The 23,404-nt window shown below is 36.7% G+C and overlaps 1 protein-coding gene across 2 annotated transcripts in view; it reads right to left on the bottom strand.

Annotated features, from left to right (window-relative positions):
* Positions 1-23,404, bottom strand: part of LOC306865043 (uncharacterized protein) — a 67,271-nt gene that overhangs the window by 4,895 nt on the left and 38,972 nt on the right. For both annotated transcript variants that reach the window (XM_079409390.1, XM_079409389.1), the window contains exons 11-39: positions 23,322-23,390; positions 23,159-23,221; positions 22,847-22,969; positions 20,776-20,829; positions 20,464-20,499; positions 19,421-19,537; positions 18,684-18,749; positions 18,570-18,605; positions 18,340-18,381; positions 17,794-17,856; positions 17,648-17,683; positions 17,489-17,563; positions 17,323-17,388; positions 12,178-12,240; positions 10,925-10,990; positions 10,675-10,710; positions 9,515-9,568; positions 8,955-9,011; positions 7,425-7,484; positions 7,305-7,346; positions 5,877-5,898; positions 4,442-4,510; positions 4,329-4,354; positions 4,164-4,244; positions 1,855-1,999; positions 1,559-1,626; positions 434-562; positions 303-353; positions 107-169 (exon numbers count right to left, since the gene is read on the bottom strand). In XM_079409390.1, coding sequence (XP_079265516.1) covers positions 107-169; positions 303-353; positions 434-562; positions 1,559-1,626; positions 1,855-1,999; positions 4,164-4,244; positions 4,329-4,354; positions 4,442-4,510; positions 5,877-5,898; positions 7,305-7,346; positions 7,425-7,484; positions 8,955-9,011; positions 9,515-9,568; positions 10,675-10,710; positions 10,925-10,990; positions 12,178-12,240; positions 17,323-17,388; positions 17,489-17,563; positions 17,648-17,683; positions 17,794-17,856; positions 18,340-18,381; positions 18,570-18,605; positions 18,684-18,749; positions 19,421-19,537; positions 20,464-20,499; positions 20,776-20,829; positions 22,847-22,969; positions 23,159-23,221; positions 23,322-23,390 — 1,878 coding nt within the window. The remainder of the gene's footprint in view (positions 1-106; positions 170-302; positions 354-433; positions 563-1,558; positions 1,627-1,854; positions 2,000-4,163; positions 4,245-4,328; positions 4,355-4,441; positions 4,511-5,876; positions 5,899-7,304; positions 7,347-7,424; positions 7,485-8,954; positions 9,012-9,514; positions 9,569-10,674; positions 10,711-10,924; positions 10,991-12,177; positions 12,241-17,322; positions 17,389-17,488; positions 17,564-17,647; positions 17,684-17,793; positions 17,857-18,339; positions 18,382-18,569; positions 18,606-18,683; positions 18,750-19,420; positions 19,538-20,463; positions 20,500-20,775; positions 20,830-22,846; positions 22,970-23,158; positions 23,222-23,321; positions 23,391-23,404) is intronic.

Genomic DNA, 23,404 nt, shown 5'->3' with positions numbered 1-23,404 from the left:
CTTTGGTACTGAATTTGGTACCGAGAACCGTGGATTTTCCCTGGTACTGGTACCGAACACACAAATGTTGGTACGGTGACAACACTACACACACTCAGAGGCTTACCGCGCTTCCGGTGTGTATTCTGGGTGTGTGTCGGAGCGGTGTGCTCAGCATCAGGGGCTCAGCCTGCAGAGAACACACACACACACAGGCATGCTGTAAATGAGTGCCGCCACACTTCAAACGCTCACGGTTTCCACATTAAGACAGTTTTGTGTCCAATATAATGTTGAATAAGATGTAAAAATGCAGTCCTTACATCATCCTGTGAGAGGACGGGGGACGAATACATCTCGATCAGCCCACCAAGCTGTGGAACAAACACCTCATGAATCTGTGAAAAACTCAACGCAAGCGGTGAGATATGACTGATTGCATTCGGAGAGTTACCTGAATCTCTCTCCAGCCTCCTGGAACCTTTATATAGAGTTTACTGGTGTCAGTAACGAAAGACAGCGTCCCGTCCTCGACCGCAGACGACTGCTGTCTCATGATCTGCAGACTCGCATGCCTCCTGACCTGCAGACAAACAGACATTTAATACGGTCAAATAAAAACATACCACTGATGTATAACGTATTTAGATGCTTATGCTGCTCTTTCCATATAACAAAAGCTGACAGTGTTGCCTGAAGCAAGTAAAATGCTCATTATCGGTGAAGATCAAGGTAAACACATCAGTGAGTTTTTAACAGTCTGTTGTCCATAGATCAGTGCTGTATGAAGCGCACGTTCTTCACGATGAGTTCACATGACCTATAGCGTCACTTCATCTTTCATCTGACGGTTTATGACTGGATTTCACAGCATCTCTATACTGTTTTCACATTCCAGGTTTGTTTGGAGCCAAAAAATCATTATTTTATAAAACTTTTCTAACTAATTTTATTGTATTTGATCAGCAACTTCTCATTAATGAGTGAATGTGGAAAAAAGAAAAAAGAAAACAAAAAAAAACACCCAAAACAATAACCCATCCAATAACACACACACAATATAAATAAATATTTTAATATATCATTGGATGAAATTTATAGTAATCTATAATGTGAGAATTATCAGTATTAACCCCATAGGAATATAAGGAATTTACTAACATTCCTTCAAATTAATACCTAATGATTAATATTATCATGATTAACAGCTCAGGATTGTTCAAAACCTGTACACATTTATAAAACCTACATATTTATTTCTCACAAAACAACATAGATATTACTAAAAAAAAAAGGTTTTGCTTTCAGAAGGTAAAAGTGATAATATTTTATCAGTGGTTATACCTCTTAAATTATTGTCAAATCTAGAATTCATTCTGAAATAAATTAAATTTCACTCTGTTTGATGCAGCAGGTTCTCGGGAAATCCTACAAGAAGAAATATGACTGTATTCTGAAAGCTGAGCTCATTTACCACAGGGAACATCTCAGGATCTCAGTGTTTGTGTAAGATCACTCGGGCAATGACTGAGTGATTGGACAGGTTTGATCAGACTGTTAGTGTTGTGTTTTGACTCACAGCGCTGGGGGCCTCAGCGGCTCGTCCCGGGGGCCCGGGGGGTCCAGGAGGGCCAGGGATCATCACGCCTGAAACAACATGAACTCTGAGCATCTATGCATATCAAAGATAACAGCAGCAGAAGTGTTTGCCTTCATCACGGTGAGATGAAGAGCTGTGGGGATGCTCAGCCTTACATCAACAACACATCCACTTCACACAAACAAACACGTGAACCTCCTGACCTTCAGCGACCCGGACTGGGCTGAAGATGAGGGAAAATACAAGACTTTTGAAATGCCAAAGGTTTCTCGTACCAGATCCGTGTTGTCCAGGAGGTCCGGGAGGTCCTGGTGGTCCAGGAGGTCCAGCAACACCGGTTCTCCCGAAACCTGGTGCACCAGGGGGTCCTCGTGGTCCTGTATGACCAGGTGGTCCAATGATAGATTCTCCTTTAGCTCCCTGCTCACAAACCAACATTATTAGACATTTCACAGCATTACACATGAAAGCCGTCCATCTGGACATTTTCTCATCAGACCTGGTAATATTAAAGGAACAGTTCATCCAATAATAAAAATGATCATAGTTATTAATCAACATTTATGTTCAATAATAACAGCATGTGGTTTTAAATAAGTCAGTAAACAATGCTTTGAAAACTATTTAAATTACCTAATTAATTAACTAATTAAAAAAATATTTTGGCAAATTAGTCTTTAAAAAAAGAATGCATACTATATCATAATTTACAATTATCTATTACCAGTGATATTTTAGTATCATTGAGAAGTTTTTTATTAATATTTTCAATATTTATTTTATTTTTATAATTTTTTTATTTTAATTGTAAAGATTTAGTAATTTTGTTGTGTTTTGTCACTTTTAGTAGTTATGTATGTATATATATACAGTATATATATATATATATATATATATATATATATATATATATATATATATATATATATATATATATATACACACACATACACATACACATATATATATATATATATATATATATATATATATATATATATACAAAAAAAAAAAAAAAAAATATATATATATATATATATATATATATATATATATATATAGTATTTTTTTATTTCAGTTTTAGCTATTTTAGTACATCAGGTAGTACATCAAATTAAAATTAGAGAAGTTTTACTTGGCAACTAGTGGAAATAAAAACGTTTTTATTTATTTATTTATAAATACCTTATTTTATTTCAGTTGACATTTAATTCAAGTAATAATTTTATTTTTTTAATGGTTTCAGTAATAGCCCTGTCTATAACAAATATGCATTTTCTTTCTTACAGAGAATGTCCTGCAATAGCTGATAAACTAGTTCATTTATCACGTTATGTTCTAATTGGGATCTAAGTGTGAAAGTGAACTGAAGTTAACGATCTTATTGTGCTTCATTTGTCAGTGTGATGTTTTTCATCTCTGAATGAAGGCCATTACCCTACGAGAGGAGAACCAATTCATTCATGACGGCAAATTTCCAATAAAACACACCTTAAATCACGTAGAAAGATCAAAAACACTGAGTTTGAGAGACGAGAACAAAGAGAGAGACAGCGAGAAGTATGAGGAGAAATCAAGACAAGGACAGGACAGAAATGAGAGAGAGAGAGCAGCAAAATAATAAGATATGAAGCCTGTACAGCCTGATGTATGAAATAACAATCAGATGGAATTTTTGGAAGTGAAACAGTTTATTGAGCTAATGTATGTTAAAATCTTTATATATTTTGGTTATTTTATACATATTGGATCATCAGGCTCATATAGTCTGAAATAGTGAGAATATGGAGGAAAAAACAGCTCAGTTTTATTCACTCAAACTGAGCAAAAATATGCAATCCTTTCCTGCAGATGCTAATATTTATTTGTGACCCTGGAGCACAAAACCAGTCATAAGGGTAAATTTTTAAAAATTGAGATTTCTACATCATCTGAAGCTGAATAAATAATCTCTCCATTGATGTATGGTTTGTTATGATAGGACAATATTTGTCTGAGATACAACTATTAGAAAATCTGGAATCTGAGGGAGCAAAAAAATCAAAATATTGTTCAAATGAAGTTCTTAGCAATGCATATTACTAATCAGAAATTAAGTTTTGATATATTTACGGTAGGAAATTTACTAAATATCTTCCTGGAACATGATCTTAATATCCTAATGATTTTTGTCATAAAAGAGAAATGTATAATTTTGATCCATACAATGTATTGTTGTCTATTGCTACAGATATACCTGTGTTACTGATGACTGCTTTTGTGCTGCAGGGACACACATGATGAAATTCTGATGCTTGTAATGTAAATCAATGATGTTTATAACAGTACAGCAGATACTGACATAAAATGATCTAAATGTCAGTCATCACTCTATATCTCCACACTGTAATATGTCTCAGTAAGATGAGCTTGAAATGATCCAAACATATAATGCAAAGCAATCCATCCAATGCTCCTCAGAAGATGTGAGATGTTAGGAACAGTGAAAGTAAAGCTTCTGGAAACAAAAGTTCCTCAAGGTTTGAGTGTGTGTGTGATTGCGTGTGTGTGTGTGTACGAGTGTGTGTGTGTGTGTGTCACTCACAGCTGAACCTGATCTCCCTGGCAGCCCTGGCATCCCAGCTTCTCCTTTCTCTCCTCTGAATCCCTGGTCACCTTTAGCAGCCTGACAGTCACACATTCAACAGATCAGTGTCTCACAGAGAAGTACTCTCAGTGTCTGTGAGAGAGTGTCTGAGATCAAACTCACCGTGACTGTGGTTCCCAGCGTGACGCCTGTGAGAGAACAGATCAGAGCATCAGAAACACAGCTGCTCAAGTCAACTCTTAATGGTGTGATGTGATTGATTGTCAGGTGTGTACCGGAGGAGGAGGAGGATGATGATGAAGGCAGATCTCTGTCCCGTCCAGATGATGAGCTGCTGGCTCCCTCTACAGGTCAGGAGCACACAATCAACACAAACACACAATACTGACCAAAACTGAGATACAGAACACCTGAAATATAACATTTGAAAAATGAAAATAATTGTTATTTTTAAAAATTTCAGACTGCAGAATCCATACACTTCACCTTTACTTATGACAAAACAAAAGAGCAAAATAGAGGAGTAATCATTAAGCAGACAAAATCACTGAACACTGACAAAACATGATCTGACATGATTCTAATGTGAATGAGTTTTAACAAGAAAAGTGAGACAAAAAGTGAAAATTACTCTGTGCTGCCAAAAAAACACGACCATTCAATATGTTGGGGTTGGCAAACATTTCTAAAGTTTTTAATGAAGTCTCCTTTGCTCACCAAGGCTGCGTTTATTTGATCAAAAATACAGTAAAACAGTGAAATATTATTTTAAAGTAAATCAGCTGTTTTCTATGTGAATATGTGTTAAACTGTAATGTATTTCTGTGATCACAGCTGTATTTTCAGCATCATTACTGCAGTCTTCAGTGTCACATGATCTTCAGAAATCATAATAATATACTGATTTACTGCTCCACAAACATTTCTGATTATTATCAATGTTGAACACAGTCGTGCTGCTCAAAAACTTGATCCCAGATGGCGGCGCGATCAGACGCAGCGGCTACTCCGGTGCTTTTATGTCTTTCAATGTCGTCTGTTCGTCTCCAAATAGTGTCAGTTTACCGCTAATTCATAAGGAAATCACCCCAGAACTCATCTATGATCACCAAAGTCTTTTGGATATCAGCAACGCATACAAACAACAACTCTCGCTGGCAGCTACTGAGAAGCTACGAGGCCTTTGTTTACTGCTGGAGCCGGACCTGGAGACCGCGGCCTTGGCTACTGATGCTACCCGCACAAAGCAGCGTCGCAAGCGGTGTGAGAGAGGACGGAAGCGTGGACGTATACCAGCTAGGCTCTTCCAACACTCATGCTCTCATCAGCAACAACGATGAAACGCACTACAGAGAGGAAGTGGCACAGCTGGCTGAATGGTGTGGCACTAACACTGTCCCTCAATGTGGAGAAGACAAAGGAGGTTGTGATGGACTTCAGGAGAAACTCCGTTGACCATGACAATTAAGCTCAACTTGAACTTGAATATTTTTGTGGAAACTGATACATTTTATTTTTCAGGATTCACAGATGAATAGAAAGTTCAAAAGACCAGCATTTATTTGAAATAGAAATCTATTGTAACATTATAGATGTATTTACAGTCACTTTTGATCAATTTAATGCATCCATTATGAATAAAACTGTTAATTTCTTATTAATTTTTAAACAGTAGTGTATGATAATAAGAAAACAACTCTTGAAACTCACCTTGTGTAGAATCACTGTTAACCTGAAGAAAAGCAAAGAAAGACAAATATGGTTTGTTAAACTGGTGAGAAAGTAGAGTTAATTCAACATCTGAATGTGGAAAGAAACGCTGGATGATAATGGAGGAGAGGAAGAGTCAGTCATGTTCTGATGAAAAACGAGCTGTTCTTCTGATGCTCAGGTGTGGTTGTGTAGCTACTGCACAACATTCAACATCTAAAACTCTTCCTTTCAGGAATAAAATAGAGGATTGTAAAAACACGAAGGAACCACAACATCAGCATGCTCGTTCCATCACAGCAGAGATGCAGGAGAAGCATGACGCTTGTATGTGTTGTGTTAGTGGCACACCACCATCATGATCACAAGCGTTCCTCGTCTGTATGACATGCAGCATGCTGATATGAGTGCCCTAAAGATGCCTGTGTGGATTACAGACCAAGCACACTGAATGCTGGGATATGCACAGCTCTCCAGCCTTCATATGTTTTATTACAGAGTAATAAAACAATCATAAATCTGAGCTCACATGTGCATTATAAGCTTGTTTTAGATAATTATCCACAGCATGCATCAATATTCAACCATAACATGTGTTTTCTATGAAATCACTGACTCTAAATGTCAGTCTTTGACTCTCTGTGGGTCTCAATATACAGCCGAGAGATACACAATACATAAAAACTACAAATGCACTGTTTATAAGCTGTATCAGTCCATAAATGCATCTCGAATATGACAACAAACAAGCATTCAGTCATCTCCACCTGAAGGACCTCAAGCCACAGATAAAGGGAACATGATCAAATAAAGATAATGATGTATGAAATCACATATTTGCCACTTGACATCCATTAAGTTCATATAAAATGCAATGTGCATCACACGTGATGGGTTAAAGGGGAAGTGTGCACTTTTCACATTAAAAACTTATAATACCCTATCCAGAGTGAACTGTAGCTACTACATTTAGCAAGATGCTAAATTAATGGGGGGGGGGGGTATTAATTATTCTTTCTTAATTTGGTGTATTAATATTCTTTGTTTATATTTTCTTCCTGTCCTTAACATCAACTGCCAAAATGGACTATGGATGAAAATTGGCCAGTGTTGGCTAAATCTGGTGAATTTCACATATCGTATGTGCTATTAATGTGCATTGTGCCTGATTAAATAAATAAATTAAATGAAATATTATGAAATTATATTATAAAATATTACGAAAATACTTTTACATAATATTAAAATGCTAAATTAAAACAGTAAATAAATACAATATTTGATATTTAATAACAATAATTATAAATTACACACTTCTCCTTTAATTACAAATCAGCCAAAATTTGGAGGAATAATTTTTGAGCAGAGTTAGAGTGAAGATGATGATGATGATGATGATGATGATGATATTGAGCAGTAGACACTCACAGGTTTTTTGCAGCCGGGTCGAGGAGGGACTGGAAACACGGTCTAGAGAGAAACATGAGGGAAAGAGACACTGAGCTACAGCACTGAGCTTCTGTGTGTTTGAGACAGAGACACACTCACTCCTTTAGGACAGCTGAAGATCCCTGCTCGTCCTGGAGGCCCCGGCGGCCCCGGAGGACCCTTCAGACACAAACAAAACATTCACCATTAATATCATCAACCGAAGATCTACAGCAGACATTCAACACACAACCATCTGAACACAGAAGACAGAAAACTGCTCTCCGCTTCATTATGTAGTGTGTGTAAGTGCCCTGCTCATCCTGGCTCTGCTGCATAAAGCTGAGAATACTGTATAGAGGGGAACACTGGAGGAAGTCAGTTTCAAAATTGTTGTTTAATTTTTTTTGACATATTAAGAGTCAAATTAAGAGTTAAATTTTTACAGATGGAATTTAGGTACAGTATCTCATTTTTGTCATAATTCAGAAAATACTGACAGAAAACAATATATTTTTTCACAATTTTGGGGGGAATAAAATGTTGTATATAATCAAACAAATGATATATGAACAAATGCCTCTGTAAAAACCTTCAGGGTATAATAATAAAGTCTGATGTGTGTAAGTGCTGCTGAAGTGGAGATTTATGGCTCAGTTTAGGAGGAAAAAACTCATTTAGAAAAAACAGCCTTTTCAAATATGTATTGTAATTGAAATCTCTTGACACAAATATATATAAAAGAAACACTTAACAGTGTCTTTTGGATGTTTTGTTTCCACTAGTCTAAAAAAAACACTTTATGAAAAACTAAAACGCCTCAAACTTGGCAAGTGCATGAAATACAGTGTTTTTGCCTGCAGTGTCTCCCCTTAAAGGAGAAGTTCACAAAAAAATCATCCTCAAGCCACACGTGTTTCTTCATCAGATTTTCAGAAATGTAGCCACACCACTCCAGTCCATCAACTGTTGCTTCTGGGCAAAATATGTTTTTATGGATATGTTTATTATGGATTATGGACTCTATGGTATTTGAGTTAAAACATCTTAATGCTGGATGTGTTTCATCTTTTGTCTTCTCCAGATGTTAACTGATGGACTGGAGTGGTGTGGATTATTGTGATGTTTTTATCAGCTGTTTGGACTCTCATTCTGACGGCACCCATTCACTGCAGAGCATCCATTGCTGAGACACTGATGCAGAGACACATTTCTCCAAACCTGATGAAGAAACAAACTCATCCTGATCTCAGATGAACTGAGGGGGAACACATTAACAGCTCATGTTCATTTTTTGTGAACTATTCTTTTAAATATCCTTTGATTCTTTAAAGAATATCAACTTCAGTGATTTTTTTTTTTTTTTTTTTACATTTTTGGGAAAAGGCATGACATGATGTGAGAAAGAGAGCTTACTTACTGAAGTGCCACATAAATATTCATATATACATTTACTAAGCAATAATGTATTAAAACGTTCAAGACAGATGACATATGCTACTGTAGTAATCTTATATTTTATTTGAAAATATGTGCAGTTAAAACTATGACAAAATATGTTTCAAAAATGTGAGAGATGAATTTAGAAAATACTTTTTTCTGATGAAGTAATAATAAATAGTTTTTTGGGGACACATGATAGAAACTCACAGGTAGACCGACAGAATCTCCTTTTTCACCCCTACGCCCGTTAATTCCTGGACGACCCTGAGGAAACACATGATTACAATCACAATATACTGTGTATATATGTTTAAAAGTGTGGAGTATTAAAGAAATGAATACTTTTATTCATCATGGATGCATTAAATTGATCAAAAGTGACAGTAAATGCATTAATAATATTTACAAAAGATTCCTATTTCAAATAACTGCTGTTCATCTGAACTCTCTGTGAAAGTTCTTGTGAATCCTGAAAAATGAAAAACTGTGTTCAACATTGATAATAATCAGAAATGTTTCTTGAGCAGTAAATCAGTATATTATTATGATTTCAGTTATTTTAAACTCTAATAATATTGCACAATTTTTACTGTATGTTTTTATCAAAGATTCTTTCAGAAATCTTACTGAGCCCAAACTTTGAAACATTACTGTTAATCTTGTTAAGTGTTATATAATGTTATGTCCACTAATGCTGTTAATGACAGTATTATAAACTGTGTATTGAGTGTGCATGTGCAGGTTTATGTGTTTAATAAGTAACTGACCGGTCGTCCTGGAAATCCGAACTCCCCCTTCGGTCCAGCGGGTCCGACCAGACCCTAGACGAGACGAGACGAGACAGACATCAGAGCAATGCAGACGAACACAAACAGGTGTCCTCCGCTCTCGCCTCAACACTTTTTCCAAAACATTTTGAACAGAAGCAGCTGTACGCAAACAGCAGAGCCACCGGAACGAGAAAAACACACATCAATTGTAAAATAGTAAGTCAGACTGCCTCCGGTGTAACAGGGAAATAGTCCTGAGATTAAGTGTTTAGACCAAATATAATGACTGAACAGGTCTGGCTTGTTGAGTACATAAATAACATGACCTTATTATCTCTCTATATATAATCTGATATCTCTCTCTCTCTCTTTCTATATATGTGACCTTGGAGCACTAAACCAGTCATAAGTGTCTATTTTTCAAAATTGAGATGTATACATCATCTGAAAGCTGAATAATTAATCTTTCCATTGATGTATGGTTTGTTATGATAGGACAATATTTGTCTGAGATACAACTATTTGAAAATCTGGAATCTGAGGGAGCAAAAAAATCTAAATATTGAGAAAATCTCCTTTAAAGTTGTTCAAATGAAGTTCTTAGCAATGCATATTACTAATCAAAAATTAAGTTTAGATATAATGTCAAAACATGATGTCAAACCCAAATGTTTTCAGTCTACAGTCTATTTATATATATAAATATATATATATATATATATATATATATGTTAAATGGCATTTAAATCAATGTCAACATGAAAGTAGATTTAGGATAAACATCTTTTTCAAGAATTGCAGAAAAGCATCAAAACAGCTGAGTTGTGTAGCTCTGCCCACAGTGAACTCTCATTGGTCCCTTTCACACTGGTGTATAATACATATCAAGTATGTTCTGATTGGCTGATTTTGTCATTTCTTGTAGTGACGAAAAATTACGAAAAAAAATTACAATGCTGGAAACAGATATTCAACTAAAGCTATAAGTTTTAGAAAATGAATTCTAGAAAAACTTGATGATGTGATGGAGGAATGTCAGAAAAATAGTTGGAGAATAATGTAAACAATTATATTTATGGGATTAATTAAACACGCTCCCTGTGGAACATTCATAATGAATAATAATAAGAGTCAAAGTCACAGCATCTTCTGCTCACCGTTTGACCAGGAGTTCCAGGAACGCCACGATCTCCCTGTGAGAAGTAAAGAAAAGCAAGGAAATCAAATAAATGCAAACAAATCCTGTCCATCTCAGAAAGGTTTGGTGTTAAAGTGGATTGACTGGTCTTGAGTAATGCAGCAGTTAAAGGTTAAACAAAGTCCAAATGTTGCATTCTTCCCCATTCAAAACTATACGAGTGACACGTCTTGGATATTAGTCTTTGGGTTAAAGAAGTCATGGGTGACCTTCAGTCCTTTGGGTCCCTGCGGCGCATGAACTCCAGACACAATCCCCGGCTCTCCTTTCTGACCCTACAGCAGTAATTCATGCAAAACACACAGCCGAATTAAAAACACACTCACATCCATATTCAGCCATGACAAGAACTTCTGATGATAATGTGTGAAATCATAATATGATACACACACAAACCTCTGCAGCTGCTCGAATCACACACACACACACACACACACACTCATTACACAAACACACACACACGCTCACACGCAGTGTGTGTGTATGTGTGTGTGTGATGTGTGTGTGTGTGTGTGTAATGAGTGTGTGTGTGTGTGTGTTCAGTCTGGTAGTCATTATGTTTCTCTGCTGTGTGTTTATGTTCCTCAGACATTCAGAACAAAGCTGTTCTTTAATCTCGTCTGGTGTTTTGTTTCACACAATATGAGATGATTCCAGTCCTCCATCAGCCAGATGTTATTAGAGAATGCAGAGATTAGAATTATGACACGTCAACAGATCAATATCCATTAGGAGAATCCAATCTGGTTCTATTATTTATAATTAAGTGTTTTTTCTTTATGTACACCACTGTTATGAAGTTTGGGCTCAGTAATGTATGTACTGTATTATAGTTGATTTCTTATGTTTGTTTGTTTTTTATCATTTTAAATCAACAACTCTGAGATCACCTGGAACTCATCATGGACCACAAGTGATCATACATAGAGACTGACTTATTAAATGTATTAAATGAATTAGATACTGATCTTTTGAAATTAATGAAGGATGAATTCAGAAGCAGCTCTGCTGTCAGTGGTCTGAGTGTGTGTGTGCGTCTGTGTGCTCTGATATTGAGTATTTCAGAGGTCTGCATCTGCGATTATATTCCTGATTACACGCCAACAAACAGCCCCAGAATTCTCCACTTTCTCTCTTCCCAATTAAACACACACACACACACACACACACACACACACACACACACACACACACACACACACTCTCTTTCACACCTGTGGCCAGCTGCATAAAAGGCTTAGACTTGTCTTAGACTTAGAAGTTAGTCATCTAATTATTTTTCTTTAAGACCAATCATAACTTTTTCTTTTTTTTTTTTTTTTTTAGTTACATAAAAAATGTAGCTTGGTCTAATTTAAATCAGAAAAATAAGACTTCCAACCCTTTGGCTAACTGCTAGTTGGTCAAACTAGTTCTTAAGACACATGCCCCTACACAACTTACACATCTAAAATGACCTTACCTTTAATCCTGGAGGCCCCTGAAACCCTGGGGCCCCAGTATCACCCTTTGGACCCCTTGGCCCCTGGTGGAATAAAACAAAGTCATTTTGTCACCACTGCTGAAAGATAATTAACCCATAAAGTAGATTTAAACATTTTCTGAAGTGCAAAAACCACACAAATATTCATGCTCCTCAAACTAAGGCTTTCAACTGTAATTACTTACATTAACTTAAAAACATACTTAATTTCAGACGCTGAAACACTTACTGAATTCCAGTAAGTGTTCTAGTTAAATGTTCCGCTGAGACCATCACGATAGAATAGAATGTGTTTTTGAGAAGCATTATCTCAAGCTGCCTGGCACGGTTGGAAGCTCTAATGGATTTGTGTATTGTGGCATAAAGTCTAAAGAAGTGTAAGTATTTGACTCTGCTCTGAGGAAGCTTCCACAGGCGTAGCTGTTTACATGCTGCACAGAGCTCTGTTTATTTTGCTTTACTTCTGCTCGTCAGTGCCTGTAAATTACGCAATAAAGCAAAGCTAATGTGTCGTAATTGTTTAAAACACAATTTCACAGGCAACTCGGTGACTTATTGTAAGTAATGCGATTAAAGCACAGTGTGTTTACATCCCTGTGTGCTCCACATGAGGCGAGCGTTTGGTTCTGAGCAGCTATTGCACCGTAATCTCCACGCTCGTCTTTCTTCAGCGTTTCTGTTTGTGTTTTTGCAATAGAATGAGAGTAGCTTGGGAAATTAAAAGCAGCGAGAAATATAATGAAAAATAATAGCTGGAATACTATGGCCAATAGTACGAGTTTAGGATGACAGCCATATTTCAAGACAATGATAAATGATATTTCATGCTTGTTAAGCTTCTACTGAATTTATATTGAACCATACAAATGACTATACAAAAATACTTTTGTTAAATGTGAGTTTTAAATTTGATGCGTTTCTATCTGGATTTCATTTACTGAGCTTAAAAGTGAACCTTCATAATAATCATAATACTAATATTAGAGCAAGGGGACATCCAGAATGGCTAAAGAATGCCAGACAACATTTCTGACTGGCCTTCACTGCAGTAATCCAGCGATGCAAAACAATTACACTGTACCTGTCCAATCAACAGCCTTAATTACCTTAAATACAACTATATATTTCACTGCTGTGTTTTTCCTGATTCATTGTTGTGTTTTCTGATTCGCTGTTGTGTTTTCTGATTCGCTGTTGTGTTTTCTGATTCGCTGTTGTGTTTTCTGATTCGCTGTTGTGTTTTCTGATTCGTTGTTGTGTTTTCTGATTCGCTGTTGTGTTTTCTGATTCGCTGTTGTGTTTTCTGATTCGTTGTTGTGTTTTCTGATTCGCTGTTGTGTTTTCTGATTCGTTGTTGTGTTTTCTGATTCGTTGTTGTGTTTTCTGATTCGTTGTTGTGTTTTCTGATTCGCTGTTGTGTTTTCTGATTCATTGTTGTGTTTTCTGATTCGCTGTTGTGTTTTCTGATTCGCTGTTGTGTTTTCTGATTCATTGTTGTGTTTTCTGATTCATTGTTGTGTTTTCTGATTCGTTGTCGTGTTATTTGATTAATTGTTGTTTTTCTTCTGATTTATTATATTTTCTGATTCACTGTTGTGTTTTCTGATTCGTTGTTGTGTTTTCTGATTCGCTGTTGTGTTTTCTGATTCGCTGTTGTGTTTTCTGATTCATTGTTGTGTTTTCTGATTCATTGTTGTGTTTTCTGATTCGTTGTCGTGTTATTTGATTAATTGTTGTTTTTCTTCTGATTTATTATATTTTCTGATTCACTGTTGTGTTTTCTGATTCATTGTTATGTTTTCTGATTTGCTGTTGTGTTTTCTGATTCGCTGTTGTGTTTTCTGATTCGCTGTTGTGTTTTCTGATTCGCTGTTGTGTTTTCTGATTCGTTGTTGTGTTTTCTGATTCGTTGTTGTGTTTTCTGATTCGCTGTTGTGTTTTCTGATTCGCTGTTGTGTTTTCTGATTCGTTGTTGTGTTTTCTGATTCGCTGTTGTGTTTTCTGATTCGTTGTTGTGTTTTCTGATTCGTTGTTGTGTTTTCTGATTCGTTGTTGTGTTTTCTGATTCGCTGTTGTGTTTTCTGATTCATTGTTGTGTTTTCTGATTCGCTGTTGTGTTTTCTGATTCGCTGTTGTGTTTTCTGATTCATTGTTGTGTTTTCTGATTCATTGTTGTGTTTTCTGATTCGTTGTCGTGTTATTTGATTAATTGTTGTTTTTCTTCTGATTTATTATATTTTCTGATTCACTGTTGTGTTTTCTGATTCGTTGTTGTGTTTTCTGATTCGCTGTTGTGTTTTCTGATTCGCTGTTGTGTTTTCTGATTCATTGTTGTGTTTTCTGATTCATTGTTGTGTTTTCTGATTCGTTGTCGTGTTATTTGATTAATTGTTGTTTTTCTTCTGATTTATTATATTTTCTGATTCACTGTTGTGTTTTCTGATTCATTGTTATGTTTTCTGATTTGCTGTTGTGTTTTCTGATTCATTGTTGTGTTTTCTGATTCGCTGTTGTGTTTTCTGATTCTCTGTTGTGTTTTCTGATTCGTTGTTGTGTTTTCTGATTCGCTGTTGTGTTTTCTGATTCATTGTTGTTTTTCCTGATTCATTGTGTTTTCTGATTCATTGTGTTTTCTGATTCGCTGTTGTGTTTTCTGATTCGCTGTTGTGTTTTCTGATTCGCTGTTGTGTTTTCTGATTCATTGTTGTTTTTCCTGATTCACAGCTTGTTTTTCTGATTCATTGTTATATTTTTCTGATTCGTTGTTGTGTTATTTGATTAATTGTTGTTTTTCTTCTGATTTATTATGTTTTCTGATTCGCTGTTGTGCTTTTTTTAATTGCTTTTTTTAATCTGTTTTTACATTTGCTTTGTCTTTGCCGATTTGCAGTTGTCTTTTGTCATTTGTTTTGTTTTCTGATTCATTGTTGTGTTTTCTGATTCGCTGTTTTGTGTTCTTGTTTGTGAATTTATTTGCATGTCAGGGTTAGCAGGTGAATATGATTAAACAAGAAGATGTTTTTGGTTTGGTGTCGATGAAGGTTACTTAACCCTCTGAGCCCGACAAACGCGAATACGCGTTTTGGGGCAGATTTTCCTGATGAGGCAGAAATGAGCTTGAATTACTCTGCCATTTTTGATCGTTCAGATAAGAGCAATACACCATTCGAATCTGTAAGGGGTCTTCTTTTATTTGTATTCACTCATAATAACAACTAAACTTTGTGCTTTTGAAGAATAAAGAAAACAAACAGCGTGCGCTCTCGGTCTTCTCCGTCTCCGCGATCTGTTTTCAGAAATGCGTCACTAAAATGAAGTGTAACTCAGCGAATACTCAACACAGAAACATGAGAGTTATCTCTATAGAAAGCTTGAAGTGTCTTCTTTCAAATGAAGTACGTCATATCGAAAACAAATATTCTGTGATGAAGTAATCCGTATGAAACCAACACGATGTTCAGTCTGTGCCGTCTAACTCATTATTTTTAATGAGATCCCGCCCCCTCGCGTTCACATGCAAATAACCACGTGACCCGCGCGCGCGGAGCATAAACAAAGCGTCAGTGACGAGTTCATCGCTGCTATACTGTTACTTTCTGGAAGAAGACGCGCTGAGTAAAGGCTGGGTTTCCCTCAAAATCGATCTGATGAGTAAGTAATGTTTATTTTATTTTCTGCATTAGTTATCGTGTTATTGTGACAGAAACTTGAACACATTACTAGATGGGTTGTTCCCAAACTACAACACAAATATATTTTAATAACGTGCTAAACGATAACAATTAGTTCTCAGATATAAAATATATGTTTTATAGTACGAAGTATATCCTTTTATAGTACAGAGTCTATGACTGCAGAATCATATCTTTTACACTATAAAATCATACCTGATGTTCAGGATGGCTATAATTCCTGACAAAAATGTTTGAAATCCAGTAAAACATTGTGAATATGATGGGCAATTCATTGTATTTAAATTTCTTACTGCGCGAGTATAAAACAATAAAAGTAATATGAGAGTACATTGTAACATGATGAATGCTACGAGTCCAAGTATGTTTAGAACATGTTTATGATTAATAGCCTACTCTGTTCAAAAATAGATTTTAATAACGTGCTAAACAATAATAATTAGTTTCTCAGATATAAAATGTTTACGATAATACAAAGCATGAATGAGTCTATGACTACAAAACCTATATAAAATATATATAGAGATGCTCCTGATATAAACATGCTCACAAATGTTTTTTCTCTTTTTTTGGTTGTTTGTATTTTATTGAATCAGACACCTGCACCACAGATGATGAATCCTGCTGACTTACAGTCTCTTCAAACTGTTTTCCTCTGAGAGCGCTGCACTAACATCAGAAGTTCAACTTCAACAGAAGAATCTGTTGCAGGAACATGTCAAAGTCTGTTCACATCTCTGTGGTTCAGATCAGTGTGCACAATAATTATGTATGTTTTGATTATACTGTGTTGTAAATAAAATACAAATCATTTAAGAAACCCATTTTTTCAGTCTCCTCACACTCTCTCTCTTACCTGCCTCAGTCTCAGTCACACTGATGGGCCATTAGCAGCTTTAGGGGAGGGCCCTTTGTCTCTCAGGTGAGAACCACTTAATATTCAAGCCCATTACCACTCCCTCGCATATTGGCTCTCGATCACAAAACATGTCTTTAAAAATTTAAATCAATGTATTGTTTTCTGTGAGCAAATAAACAAGATGATTTTCACATAATTGTGAAGTAAATATTCTAGCCTGCAAGATCTGGTTCTCAAAAGTCTTGTGATCAGTTGTTCTGTGTGTGTTTTATGGTCTTATTTCAGTGACTTCAAAATGTTAGTTTTTCACTAACCACGCATAAACGTTGTTTTCTCAAAAACACAATCATGTACATAAATGCTGCTAACATATTAGTGTAGCCCAGTTTGTGCTGTTTACAGCGTTATTAGACTTTAGCCATTTATATTTTTATAAGCAACTGAAAAAAGCACAAATGTCAGGGCATGTCGAAAGTTCTCCAGGTCCCCAAAACACCCTCAGGGCCCAGAGGGTTAAGCCATACTGATCAGGCCATGAACAAACAACAAATAGGGCAAGGACAGCCTTCTTACCAATGGTCCTTGTGGTTCAAACATCCCTGTGTGGTTAAATATTCCTTCAGTGTCATTCAGCATCAACTGAGAGTGGAGAAACATTCATTGCATTGGAATTAGCATCCATATCCTTAAAATCAATCCAGTGTGACATAATACAATTGTGAGACATTAATGGACTCACTTCATGTAGATTAATGACTGGTCCAGGAGGTCCTGGAGGTCCAGGTAAACCGATTCCATCTAGACCTCTCTCTCCCTGAAAAACAAAACACATCAACTATTAGCATTGAAGCTGGCTGCTCTGAGAGAGATACGCCACAAATGTGATGAGAATACAAACCTTCTGACCCATATCACCTTTCTCTCCCCCTTCCCCCTGAAAAAAGTAAAAAAAACAGCAACTTAAAAACAAAAAAGTATCTATAAATTGATGGAAATATAGATTGACTACATTAATTGAGATCAAATTTTGTTTTGTATATTTACTTGTCGCCCAGGCAGACCAGGAGCCCCAGCCTGTCCATCATCTCCTTTAGCGCCCGGCTCCCCCTAGTGTAGTGGAGGAGAAATGATTATCATAAGTCTGATATAAATAATACATATGATAGTTATACTATGCAGAACTTCTATGTATAGGAAAAGCTATATTAATGGTGTTTATGGCAACCGATCATGGGAGCAATTATTTTGGAATCTGATTTAGCTGATAGCTTTCTGAATCCAACTTCTGTAACTGTGTGTTATGTAATATAAAGCCATTATAATGCGTTTTTACTTTGAATTGCACTATGAAGGAGGTCAAGGCCTGAGATGCATTCACTGACCCTTACAGATGTGCTAACGATTGGAAATTTGGGGCTAATGGGGAACATGTGGGTGGGAACGGCAAGCTTCCTTTGGAAAGCGGGAATGGAAACAGTTGTGGAAGAGAGTGTGTGTGTGTGTGTGTGTGTGTGTGTGTGTGAGTGAGTGTGTGTGTGTGTGTGAGTGAGTGTGTGTGTGAGTGTGTGTGTGTGTGTGAGGAGCACAGACCTTCACTGAAACACCTGGAGGGCCGACGACTCCTTCTTTTCCCTGAAAGTGTAGAGTTGGGTTCATTTAAATAAAAACTAAGCCACTTCTAACACTAGGCATGCATTCTCTATACAGTGATTCCAGCTAATGACATATAAAATCACATGGTAGATGCCATATATAGGTTTTACAGTGTTGATAGATCATGCCAGATTTCTTTGTGTTTTTGTGCAGATCTCTGTGTGTACCTGTGGCCCTGGAGGTCCTGGGAGCCCAGGAAGGCCCTGAGGATGAGAAAATACATGAGAATGAGCAGCAGTTCAGCTGTAAGAGCCAGAAAGCCTCAGTGTGGATGTACGTACAGGTGGTCCTCTGGGCAGCACAGGTCCAAAACCACTGCTTCCGTCCAGACCCGAGCTCTGCAGATCCTGCTTCAAAACAGACTTTGAATCAAACAATCAGGGAAAAAAACACAACATTTCAGTTTTCAAAGGCTAAACCCACAGTTCAGCTCATTTCACTAATTCAAACTAAAGTATCAACTTCACTTTCAAGTGCGTTCAGTTCTTCAGACAAAATCTAATATTAGATAGAGGAGAACATATGTGAATGAACACAAATCTGTACCCTGCAGCACAAAAGCAGTCATGAGTAACACAGGTATATTTGTAGCAATAGCCAACAATACATTGTATGGATTTTTCTTTTATGCCAAAAATAATTAGGATATTAAGTAAAGATCATGTTCCATGAAGATATTTTGTAACTTTCCTACCGTAAATATATCAAAACTTCATTTTTGATTAGTAATATGCATTGCTAAGAACTTCATTTGAACAACTTTAAAGGCCTTTTTTTTTTTTTTTTTTTGCACCCTCAGATTCCAGATGTTCAAATATTGTCCAATCCTAACAAACCATACATCAATGGAACGCTTATTTATTCAGCTTTCAGGTGATGCAGAAATCTCAATTTTAAAAAAATGGACCCTTATGACTGGTTTTGTGGTCCAGGGTCAGTATTTCCAATACTCACATGTAAATAAATAAACATAAATAAAAACTCAAATCTATAGAATCTGAAGGTCCATGAAACGCACCATCATGTCAAGGCTGAAGCCTGTTCCTGGAGGTCCGGCGGGCCCTGGAAGTCCTGGCTGACCCCTGGGGCCCTCAGGCCCCGTCTGTCCTGGGAGCCCCGGCTGGCCTGCATCACCCTGAAGACAAAGATCACTTCTAAAGCTACAACAGCCTAGTAGTGTTCAGTCAAGTCTTCAGACTCATAACACATCTCTGATCGTTTGCATTTTTTACTCATAATTTAAAGGGGTCATATGACGTTGCTAAAAAGAACATTAGTTTGTGTATTTGATGTAATGCAATGTGTTTATGTGGTTTAAGGTTCAAAAAACACATTATTTCCACATACTGTACATTATTGTTGCTCCTCTGCCTTTCTGAAACGCCTCGATTTTTACAAAGCTCATCGTTCTGAGAAGCGAGGCCTGCTCTGATTGGCCAGCTGTCCAGTGCCTTGTGATTGGCTGAATACCTCAAGCGTGTGACTGAATTTTTATTTGTGATCGGAGAAACAACAAACAAGCACTACTCTACACTGTTCAAGTTGGAATTACTCCACTTTATAGAAACAGCCTTTGAGCAAGCAGCGTTGTAGGCTACTCCTCCAGGATCAGGAAACAGTCCTCTGTATAATGCGCTGCACACACTCTAATATTTGGGTTGTTCTGTTCTGGAACAGTGTCGTAATACAACTGAACCACTGATTTGTAGTTGTGTCCTTTTCTGGAAGCCCAAACTAAGTAGTTTCAGCTTCACAATGAAACACAGCGTCTGCAGGACATGGCGCCGGCGGCAGCAACAATACTACACCCAGAATAATAGCTCCGCCTTCTTTCATTGCGTAAACATTTGGGTGGCGTTTTTTCGAGTCTTAACTTTTATTAAGAATATCTCTTTGGTTTTGAGACTTTAGTCTTTGCAACTTCAGGGATCTTATCTATCCACAAACAGCTTGTAACACTCCAAAGAGAAAGGAACACTTGAAATCACATCATATGACCCCTTTAAAGTAGTGAATCTAGCAAACTGATCTGAAACACCAGTGTGATCCAAACGGCATTACCTTTGGTCCCATGAGTCCAGGTAAACCTGCTTCACCCTGCCAAAAAACACACAAGACATGTCAAAATCCCCAGAGTTTCACTGCATGGAAAGACATTTCGTTCTGCAGGAGTGTTTGGAGCGACGTTATCAGCTGGAAAGAGAAATAATCTGTAGAAGTGTGACTTCACCTGAATGTGTGTGCATGATAATCATGCAAGTAAACGTTCAAAGACAGCAAGAGAGGAATACAGGAATTCAATAAAGAATAAAATCAACAAATATAAATGCAAGAAAATACAAAAATGCCACATTTCCTAAACAAATATCTTACTTTCTGCCCTTTTTCTCCATCTTTTCCTGGTTGACCGTCTTGTCCATTTTCACCCTAACATGACAGAAAACACCACATAAGGACCTCTTGCACTGAACACATGAATATTAAGAATAAATTATACAATACAATGCCAGCAAAGACTTTTTTGTCGTTTCCAAAGGCAGTTTCCCCATCATAACACATCATACGAGCTCAGCAGATGAAGGTCAGCTCATATGAAGAAGAAATGAAACCTGAACTCCATCTTCACCAGAATTTGGGACTTTCATTAGTTGTCAGTTATAATCATCAAAATTAAAGGAAATAAACATTTGAAATATATCAGTCTGTGTGTAATGAATGAATCTAATATACAAGTTTCACTTTTTGAATGGTATTACTGAAATAAATCAACTCTCAATTCTGACTTTTTTCAAGCAAATTTTAACTTGTTTTACTTTGAAATGCAAGACAAAATAAATAAAAAAAATCATGATATAAACTCAGAATTGCAAAAAAAAAAAAAAAAGTCAGAATTCTGAAACTAAAATTCGCACATACTTTTTTTTCTATTTTTATCCCATGTTAGAAAACAGGCTTCTATAGTACAGTGAAGTAGTGCTTTAGTGCATGTATTTTATTCCATCGGCTAAACAACGGCCCCTTTTACAGTCAGAAGTGTGTTTTCTGCATCATGGAGGACACGTTTTCACACATGTGATTGTGACGTGATTAAGGTTGCGTGTGATGAAAGCAGAAGCGGGCGGTGAGAATGAGATTTCTGTGTGCCTGGATCATGATGGAGAAACCTTTGGCTCATGGTTTGAGTTTAGCTCTACCTCATCTGAGTCCTGCTCAGATCCAGAGCCACTAAACCAGTCCTCAATCACATCATTCTAATCAGTGTTGGGGGTAATGCATTACAAGTAACGCGAGTTACGTAATAATATTACTTTTTTCAAGTAACTAGCAAAGTAACACATTACTTTTTAATTTACAAGAAAATATCTGAATTACTTTCCCATGTATTGACTGACAGAGCGCTGTGTGAACATGTTACTGTAGATCTAGACTGAATATGAATGTGCATTATTCATCCCACTCGCAAAAAACTGATTTAGTATTCATCAAAAGGAATTTAAACAGTGAAATGCGAACTCAGAATATGACGCAAACCTGCAATAATTAAATATGTTAAATAACACAAATGCATTTAATCCCATTTTATTAACCAGTGTCTTTGCTGCTGACCTTTGATAGTCCAGTTCAAACATACTAATAATCACAAATGACTTTAGATGAACTAACAATTGTGCTTCATTGTTTTTTTTTATTTCTGAAGAGTGTTGAAGCTTCTTCTCCTGCGTTCTACTGTACAGACGTGAGTTTACTCCTCCTTCAGCCTGAGGTTTATTCATTACACTTTCTGGTGTGAAAGGGCTTTTATATTTGCTCTAAATAGAACTTATATTAAAAACAAATCAAGCCCTGCTCATATTTAAAAAGTAACGTGAAAGTAACGTAACACATTACTTTCCACAAAAAGTAGCTAAATAATGTAATTAGTTACTTTTTTAGGGAGTATATTGTAGCAATATTGTAATGCATTACTTTTAAATGTAACTTTCCCCAACACTGATAATAATATACTGATTTGCTGCTCAACAAACATTTCTGATTATTATAATGTTGAACACAGTTGTGCTGCTCAATATTTCTGTGGAAACATCTTATTTTTTTTAGAACTCTTTACTGAATAGAAAAGAACAACATTTATTTGAAATATCATTTTTTGTAACACTATAAATGTCTTTACTGTCACTTTTCAGCAATTTAATCCATCAGTTACTATTGAATGTAGTGTATATTTATATGATACTCAAAGTTCAATTATTGTATGGCTTAAGAAAACTTAGAATATAGTGCAAAAATAAATTGTATTGTCTACTTTTTTTTTTGGTCATCAACAGTGTCTCCATTCAATGAAAATCAATTTCTTAATGTGAGTAAATAATAACTGAACTTTCCTTTTGGGATGAGCTTTAGCTCTGGTCTGTTTCTCTGTGAATCAGTACTGATCCTCACTCACCGGAACTCCAGGTTTGCCCGTCTCCCCGTCTCTTCCAGGAACCCCTGGAGGCCCGATGGGCCCCGGATGAGCTCCGACAGAAGGGCCCGGAGGTCCCGGTGGCCCCGGTGGCCCTGGAGGACCCTGATGAGAGTCCAAAACAATGACAATTAACCTGAGCACCAAATTCTTTGTCTGACAACTCATATCCGCACATCTTACACATGTATATAATAACTACCTCATGTCTCATTTTGTTCAGCGTTAAATCATTTTATGTGTGTCAGAGTTCATTCGGCAGGGAATCCAGCTCCTGTGACTGTAATAACTCACCCGTATCAGCTCTGTGTCGCTGTCCAGATCCACAAAGCTTGATCCGGAGCCATCGATGCCGTCCTGCTCGTGGGAAACACTCTGAGTTTACAGTCTGGCCATCTGCTGTTATGACATTCATAATTATATCAATATGCACACAATAACATATAATGGTACATACCGGATACTTGTATGTCCCTGGGGGTCCGGGAGGTCCAGGTGGCCCCGGGATGCCCACACCAGGATCACCCTAAAAAACGAGTA

Source organism: Barbus barbus (genome assembly GCF_936440315.1).
Source record: "Barbus barbus genome assembly, chromosome: 46".
Classification (NCBI taxonomy): Eukaryota; Metazoa; Chordata; class Actinopteri; order Cypriniformes; family Cyprinidae; genus Barbus; species Barbus barbus.
Note: the sequence above shows the minus strand (reverse complement) of the source record. Positions and strands in the feature narration are given on the sequence as shown.